Genomic DNA, 7,411 nt, shown 5'->3' with positions numbered 1-7,411 from the left:
GCATAGTATGCAAAGCTTTTAAATCAATATGTGTTATGTCCTTGATCCTGCTTGATGATGTGTTGATTACTTGTAGAATTTTAAATGAATACGTACTTGATTATTGATAACTTATGTTGTATGATGATAATTACTTCTATGTATTAGCTTATTTTATTTATTAAGTGTTAGTATTTAAATACAGACACTTTAGTGATTGTATTATCTAACTCTCTGTTTTGTGTATGTTCGTTGTTGCATTGATTTAGCTTGTGGTGAGGAGATTAGCTCATGCAACTCCATTTAGTTTTATTACGATTACGATATTAGTTCGAGTTATAGTTTGTAGTGCTCTGAGTACGACTATGTCTAGGATTTCACTATCTTTTCTATACATTGTTGTTGAATTTGTTTATGTGGCTTTGTTGCCGAACTCATGTTTCCTTATTATATCATGAATTATGTTATCATGATTGGATTTTCATATGTTTGGAACTTATGTTGAGAAATCATTATTGGATGAATGATTAAGTACTCTGTGATGATTATTGGATGTTGGATTTGCATGCTTAGAAGATTAAGACAGATTTTTAATTTTCGCTGCTTATGAAATAGATTTGTGCATGCATGTTGTATGTTTTAATTGAATGTAATGCTCTGAATGTTTGCCCTTTCTTTATTTAAGTTAATAATAGCGCGTAGATCGTTTATGGTGTTACACAAGAAGGGGGTTGAATATGTTTAACTAGCAGAGTGTATAGCAGTGGAAAATATAACCACAGAGAGAGAGAGTAGGAAAAAAAAAACAACACAGAGAGAGTATAAAAAAGACAACACAAAGTTTTTATACCGGTTCCTCCCACAAACGAGAGAAGAGAAGTTCAATTCCCTTGAAACACTCGCAAGTGCACGTGTATATCATCATAATAAAAAGAGTACCGAATGGAATGGATTTGAAATAAAAAGTGCACTTGATACATTGTTTGGATTTGAAAAATAATAATGGAATGAAATTGAATATATTGGATTGAATTTCATCTCATACCACTGCTTACCTTCAATTGTGTTATATCCTTTCTAAAATATTCAAACAATGGAATGGTAGATTTATTCCATTTCGCTCCATTTTATTTCACTCCACCCTATTCATCTCGGCTTCATTCCATTATATTCCATCAATCCAAACATAGTCCCAATATTAATCTTTTTAAATGCTATATTTTTAATTCAAAATTTAATTAATAATGCTTATAGTGTTTCACTCTAACTTCAATTAAGTCTCTATGATGAATCAATGCATACAAGATTTTACTCTTTCATGTTAATTTCTTTGTCGGATCCGTCGATAGATTCACTCTGATTTTAATTTAGCAACCTTTACTAGTGGACGATGAAATTGATCTTCCAGATTAGGTTGTCCTCGAACAAGATATCGGCTTTCAAAAAAAATCTTTCCCAAAAAAATTAAATTTTTATTTTTATTTTTTCTCACATAAAGATCCAATTTTAATGTTTGCCTTAGGCCTCACAATATGTTGGGCCGGCCCTGTTAATTATGATTAGTTTAAGTTCAACTTGATAAAATTTATTTAAGAATTCAATTTGTTTTATTTGATTCAAACTTAAAATTATGATTAAATTAAATTATGCAAAGAAGATTTATAAATTCCTAGGTTCAATCTAAATTAAGGATTACTCTATGTAAATATAAACATTTGGAATGCAATAAGAAAGCCATAATTAGAACAGAACTTGAAATCAATGGTTCAAACTCTTGCATGGCTCATGCTCACAAATTTGCTAAAGGTTGAACACCCTAAAACCATTCCATTTATAAGAGGCCCCCCATGATTCATGGAACTTTTTTAGATAACACCAGCATAATATATATATGTATATATATAATATATAAAGTCTAATAACATTCCTATTTCTTTGTTGTTCTCTGTTTTTTTTTGCTCTGTTTCTGTATTGCGTCTCTGTCTTCCAACACAAATAGCAATGGCAGAGACGCAATTGAAAGCAGAATCATCTGGTTCAGCTGCACCTCCGGCTGTAGTTGAGGTACCATCATCTAATGTGGCTGTAGCTGAGCCTGAGAGTGAGTTTTAATTTGCATGTTCATGTTTTCTTATTTTCTTTATTAAATCAAAATTCTCCTTTGATTTAGTTTCATTCATTTCTTATCATATGTTAACTTTACAAATTTTATTGTTAATAAACTCGCTCAGTTAGCAGGGACATCGTACTATATGTCTAAGAGTCGGGGTTTGAACTCCGGACACTCCACTTATTCACCTTTAAGGTGGATTTTCTACCCACTAGACTAGTTGACAAAAAAAATAACTCCATTAAGACGAATCGTTCGAGAGAATTCTAGTTCGATTTTTTGTGGGAACAATTTTTGCCCAAATTTTACTTACATCGCGGTCGAATTATGTATTACTGGCACATTTTCCCTAGAAACCTGAGGGTTAATAAAAATAAAAAATAAATAAAAAGCTTCACAAATTTTATTGTTACCACAATTGATTTATTTTTACAAATTTCATGGATTTTGGCTTACAGAGACACCAGTTCCAGCAAATAAATTAAGCTCAAGAGGAGGATCCTATGATAGGGGTTAGTTTTGATTCTTTTGGTATTTAAATTTACATTGTCTTTATTCATAAGTCATAACCAATTGACTTGTGTATATAGATATTGCTCTAGCAGAAGTTGCCAAAGAGAAAAAGTTATCTTATGTGAAGGCATGGGAAAAAAGTGAAAAAACCAAAGCAGATAACAAGTATGACTATTTTATGTGTTTTTTGCATTTTTTCATTGCAATCATAAAGTTTAAATCAAGTGACATTGCCAAAATAATCTATAAAATAAATATTTTTTGGCACTATTGCATGACACTACTCATAATTCATATCAGTACTTGCATTCTTAATCTAAACTTTGGAAATGAGTTAATTTGTTAACAGAGCTCAGAAGCACATCTCTTCCATTGCTGCTTGGGAAAACAGCAAGAAGGCAGCTCTTGAAGCTGAGCTTAAAAAAATTGAGGTAATACATAACCTGATTTTCAACTTTTTATCAACTTGATCAAATTATTTCTTTTCTAATTAAGATAGAGTTCTGTTATTCAGTTATGGATCCTTTACGGTCATGCAGTCAGTGATCTATAACCGTCTGGTTGGATCAGACGTTTAAAGTTTAAAATCAATTATGTTAAATCAAAATATACTTTTATGTAAGGTTGCGCGATATCAATCAAAATGTCTAAGATCAATGTCTATGTGATTGCATGCATTCAATAATTGCACATGATCAACATTCGTGTTATTCTTAGACAAATATTACATCAAAATTCGAAAACACTTTAGTGTTAATGTATCAGGTGTAAGTTAAAAATTCTACATTAAATAAAAAAGTAGACTTTGAACAGCGTAAAAGTAACATGACTCATATACCTAATATATTAAAGTTGATATCCAACTCAAATTTTATTATTTCATATACTTTCTCCGTTCGTTAAGAGTCTTTTTAGAATAGTAACATCAGATTAACGAAGTGTATTTTTGCACATTTTCTTTCTATTATACCCTCATTTTAATCCATCAATAAATTCTTATGAGCAGGAACAACTAGAGAAAAAGAAAGCACGATATGGTGAAATAATGAAAAACAAGATAGCTTTAGTTCAGAAGGAAGCAGAGGAGAAGAGAGCAGTAATTGAAGCTAAACGAGGTGAAGAGGTTCTCAAGGTAGAGGAAATGGCTGCAAAATACCGTGCAACAGGAACCACTCCAAAGAAAACCATTGGATGTTTTTGATTATTTTGCTTTTTCCAAAATAATTTTTTAGTTGCACATTATTTTGTATATATATTTCTTTGACCTCAATATGTTTGTGTGCAAAAGCCACAACAAAATTGTTCAAAGAATAAATTACAAAGTTTTGTTAATGCCTCTTGTTGTACATCATTGGCATATAAATTAGATGGTTAATGCAATTTAAATATCAAAGTGTCACATTTTATTAAGAGTATTGCTAAATCTTATGAGTTAATCATAAGATTTAGCAATACTCTTAATAACATAATTTGACAAGTTAATTAAAATAATGCCTAGTTTAAAATTATGATATCATAATTTCTGTCAAAGAGGGGTTTAATAGTATTTTATTAAGAGTATTGCTAAATCTTATGATATTATTTTAAAAAGTTAAAATACTATTAAACCCCTCTTTGACAGAAATTATGGGGGTGCGACGTGCATTTGATTGACTTATTTTTGAATTTATGCAAAAATAATTTATAGAATTAAATAAGTTTTTATGTATTATAAGTTTGTACATGTAATTTATGAAAAAACAGTTTGTAAAGATACAATATTTGTTAGTTAAAATTTATAAATTAACATAAACACTTATTTATTTACATAAATTATCTTTTCGTACGTTCAAAATAAACCAATCCAATCGTACCAAAATCATGTCATTTTAGGATTGCATGGATATAAAGAAATACTACAAAATACCAAATAGATTGCTACATAATACTGCAAATAACATTATACACACAACCAGAAAAAGAAAAATAACAAAAGAAATTTAGAGTAGAAAAATATGAAATATGTCCCTAATTCAGCACGAAATTTCGTAACAAAAGAATTAGAATTTTTTTTTTCGCTTCATACTAGTAGTGACAAATGCTTAAAGGGAAAAAGCAAAAGAGTTTTCCAAGAAGTTCATGTCATTGTTCATAGGAAAATCCAACAAGAGCTGCAAAGCAGTGTCTGATGAATCATCCATGTCATTAGAGCTTGATGAATCATATCCAAGAATCAAATCTTCAGCACAAAACTTATAGTTTTTCCACTCAAACTCTTCTTTCACACTATTGCTTATTGGATTATTAGAGGCTAACTCTGCTATAACAGAGTCACATTTGTTGGTAGATAATGATCCTGCAGAAATAGGACTCTGACAACAACTAGTAATTTTGTTAACATTGCGAAATGCATCTCCAACTTCAGAGTTCCATATACGGAGAAAGTAATCAGAAGAAGAAGAATCAGTTTTTGTAATGGAATTAGGATTGTTGTTGTTGTTGAAGTGTGATGATGACTCAATTGAGAGTCTTGCTTCTGCTTCAAGCCTTGCACTCTCCCATTGAGCCATGTGACGTGTCGAAATCGAGGCATGTGACTTGTGATTGGGGTAACTTGATGAAGCTACTGGCTCATGTGTTTCTGGATTAATCCCCATGCTTTTCAGACGTTTCTTCAAATGCGTGTTCCAGAAGTTCTTTATCTCATTGTCCGTTCTTCCTGGTAACTGAGATGCAATTGCAGCCCCACCTGAAATATTATTAAATTTGTTGAAAAATTATTGTTATTAATTAATGTACTAAAAAAATAATGGTCTGAACTAAGGTTCAAAGAATGCATCCAACTATCTATATTTAATTAGAGTATTTGCAGAACCAACTAAACACATTTGTAGGCTGCAACATCAAAAAATGGATAGCTAATAGGACTTGACTGCAAAAGAAAATGTATAAATTGAAACCAGGTTTAATTAATTAATTAATTAAATGCTGAATTGTTTACCTATTTCCAAGGATGGCATGAAGCTGTATGACTAGTTTTTCTTCCTCAGAAGTAAAGGGACCACGTTTAATGTCAGGTCTGAGATAGTTGGTCCACCTAAGCCTGCAACTCTTACCACAACGAAGAAGACCTGAAAGTAAAATTATATTAATTTTTTTTAACGACAAATATATTAATAACTAGATCAATGCATAACGATAAATTTATTACTCTAATTTTTTTTTTTAATACTCATAATGCTATAATGCTTTAGAAGTGTCCAAAGAAGAGTGAGAGACATGAAGTTAAGAGTGATAACTTCCCTTCACATGTCCAAGGGTTCTTAAATCGGCAAGTGATGTGTTAGTGTCTAGAAAACAGCAGCAACTACCATGGATTTAGATAAAACCAAACATAGGAACTTTCTTTCCCTTCACACCATGACCCCACTTTTGTTCTAAGCTTTTATAATAGGTCGTCAATGGTCAAAATATGCCACCATTACTCTCAGAGACATAAAATTTAAATACAAAATTTGAAGTTACTTAAAATCCTAATATGTACTGTATTATGGATTGTGGCTGATTCCAAAGAAAAGTTAAGAAAATGCTCTACCTAAATGTAGTACATTTTTCACCTATTGATAAATAAATGAATAAATAAAAAAGTATGTTTTTTCCCTTAAAAAAATGTTTACTCAAGAATCATGACGCAGCATAAAAAAATCTTGGTATTACGGTAATTTTATCGATGTATGTTTGATATCGCAGTGACTAAATGTGATTATGATAAACACATCGTAATACAAACATTCACAATCACCAAAAGTGCACTATAGCAAGTCAAAATTGTTAAGAGGTCTCACATCAGTTGCGAAATGACCTAAATGTATGTTTATAAGTGAGGGCAATCCTCACCTTACAAGCTGGTTTTGTAATGTGAGGATTGCCTCTACTTTATAAACACATGTTCGGGCCATTTCGCAACCGATGTGAGACTTATTAACAAAAATACAAGGAAAATAAAAACAAAGAAAGAAAGAAAGAAAGAAAAAGGATGAAAACCTGTGATCTTGGGGAGAGAACGCCAGCTTCCATGACCACCATTTTTGTTGATATAGTTAGCAAGAATTTCATCCTCTTCAGTAGTCCAAGGTCCTTTCTTCAAACCCTTCTTGTCACAACATGGTGTCCTTCCCATTCTAATTAATTTCTCTCTTCAATTCTCAAACACAAAAGCACAAAAAATGCAGAATTTGGAGCATATATGTTTTCAACACTAAAGAAAAAGCACAGAAGACTGAAAGTAAGGTGAGATAGTAATAAATAGGGAAGAACATGGATTTGTGAAAAAGTTTTGTGTAATCTGAGGTGGCATTATTATTGGATGGGGGCATGCATAATTAATAGCAATAAATGCATGTTCTGTAGCATTGGAGAAGTTGCATCATCATTGAGGCAAAAAACATGCTGAAACAATGAAAGAGATTTTGCAATATTTTGGTTTTCATTTTGCACAGAACTAGTAGTAAGAGAGAGAAGAAATATTGCAGTCAAGATGATAGTGATGGCATTTATGGTAGAGACTGAACAACTATGGAATGCATTTATGTTGGATTCTCTTGCAGAAAAGTCAGCGTAAGATTGAAACCAACACAGACAGTTTAAAAGAGAAGGACATTAGCATTAATGGAGGGTACCAACAGAGTCACACACCATGAAATCAATACCTGAGAGAGTACACCATTTGCAATGGCCCCTCGGTGGTGATGCCTAACCATAGGTTAGGTTTGGTCTAGTGAGGAGTTTGGATAATATGCATAACGTCCTAAGCTCGATCCTCGTTGACAA

At 31.7% G+C, this 7,411-nt stretch overlaps 2 protein-coding genes across 2 annotated transcripts; one reads left to right on the top strand and one right to left on the bottom strand.

The window, feature by feature from the left end:
* The first annotated feature begins 1,914 nt into the window (after window positions 1-1,914).
* LOC123891198 (remorin-like) lies at window positions 1,915-3,988 on the top strand. The gene is made up of 5 exons (XM_045941040.1): window positions 1,915-2,080; window positions 2,548-2,601; window positions 2,680-2,767; window positions 2,952-3,033; window positions 3,609-3,988. Exons 1-5 carry the CDS (start codon window positions 1,981-1,983, stop codon window positions 3,801-3,803), a joined length of 519 nt encoding a protein of 172 aa, XP_045796996.1. The 5' UTR covers window positions 1,915-1,980; the 3' UTR covers window positions 3,804-3,988.
* Window positions 3,989-4,604: 616 nt separating this feature from the next.
* On the bottom strand, window positions 4,605-6,882 carry LOC123889898 (transcription factor MYB17-like). The gene is made up of 3 exons (XM_045939406.1): window positions 6,626-6,882; window positions 5,581-5,712; window positions 4,605-5,327 (listed from the first exon to the last, which is right to left on the bottom strand). The coding sequence occupies exons 1-3, from the start codon at window positions 6,759-6,761 to the stop codon at window positions 4,684-4,686; spliced, it is 912 nt and encodes a 303-aa protein (XP_045795362.1). The 5' UTR covers window positions 6,762-6,882; the 3' UTR covers window positions 4,605-4,683.
* Window positions 6,883-7,411: the final 529 nt, after the last annotated feature.

The sequence above is a fragment of the Trifolium pratense genome, linkage group LG6, assembly GCF_020283565.1.
Source record: "Trifolium pratense cultivar HEN17-A07 linkage group LG6, ARS_RC_1.1, whole genome shotgun sequence".
Taxonomy (NCBI): domain Eukaryota; kingdom Viridiplantae; phylum Streptophyta; class Magnoliopsida; order Fabales; family Fabaceae; genus Trifolium; species Trifolium pratense.
The sequence above is the reverse complement of the archived record's forward strand: the minus strand, read 5'-3'. Positions and strand labels throughout refer to the sequence as shown.

What these genes read in the sequence shown, in the direction of transcription:
- LOC123889898 (XM_045939406.1), bottom strand. Translation starts at nt 6,761, where the DNA reads ATGGGAAGGACACCATGTTGTGACAAGAAGGGTTTGAAGAAAGGACCT. An exon ending in TTCTCTCCCCAAGATCACAG is followed by an intron (nt 5,713 to 6,625) that starts GTTTTCATCCTT and finishes TTTTACTTTCAG; the next exon opens with GTCTTCTTCGTTGTGGTAAG. An exon ending in TGCCATCCTTGGAAATAGGT is followed by an intron (nt 5,328 to 5,580) that starts AAACAATTCAGC and finishes ATATTTCAGGTG; the next exon opens with GGGCTGCAATTGCATCTCAG.
- LOC123891198 (XM_045941040.1), top strand. Translation starts at nt 1,981, where the DNA reads ATGGCAGAGACGCAATTGAAAGCAGAATCATCTGGTTCAGCTGCACCT. An exon ending in AGGAGGATCCTATGATAGGG is followed by an intron (nt 2,602 to 2,679) that starts GTTAGTTTTGAT and finishes TTGTGTATATAG; the next exon opens with ATATTGCTCTAGCAGAAGTT. An exon ending in CTGAGCTTAAAAAAATTGAG is followed by an intron (nt 3,034 to 3,608) that starts GTAATACATAAC and finishes TCTTATGAGCAG; the next exon opens with GAACAACTAGAGAAAAAGAA.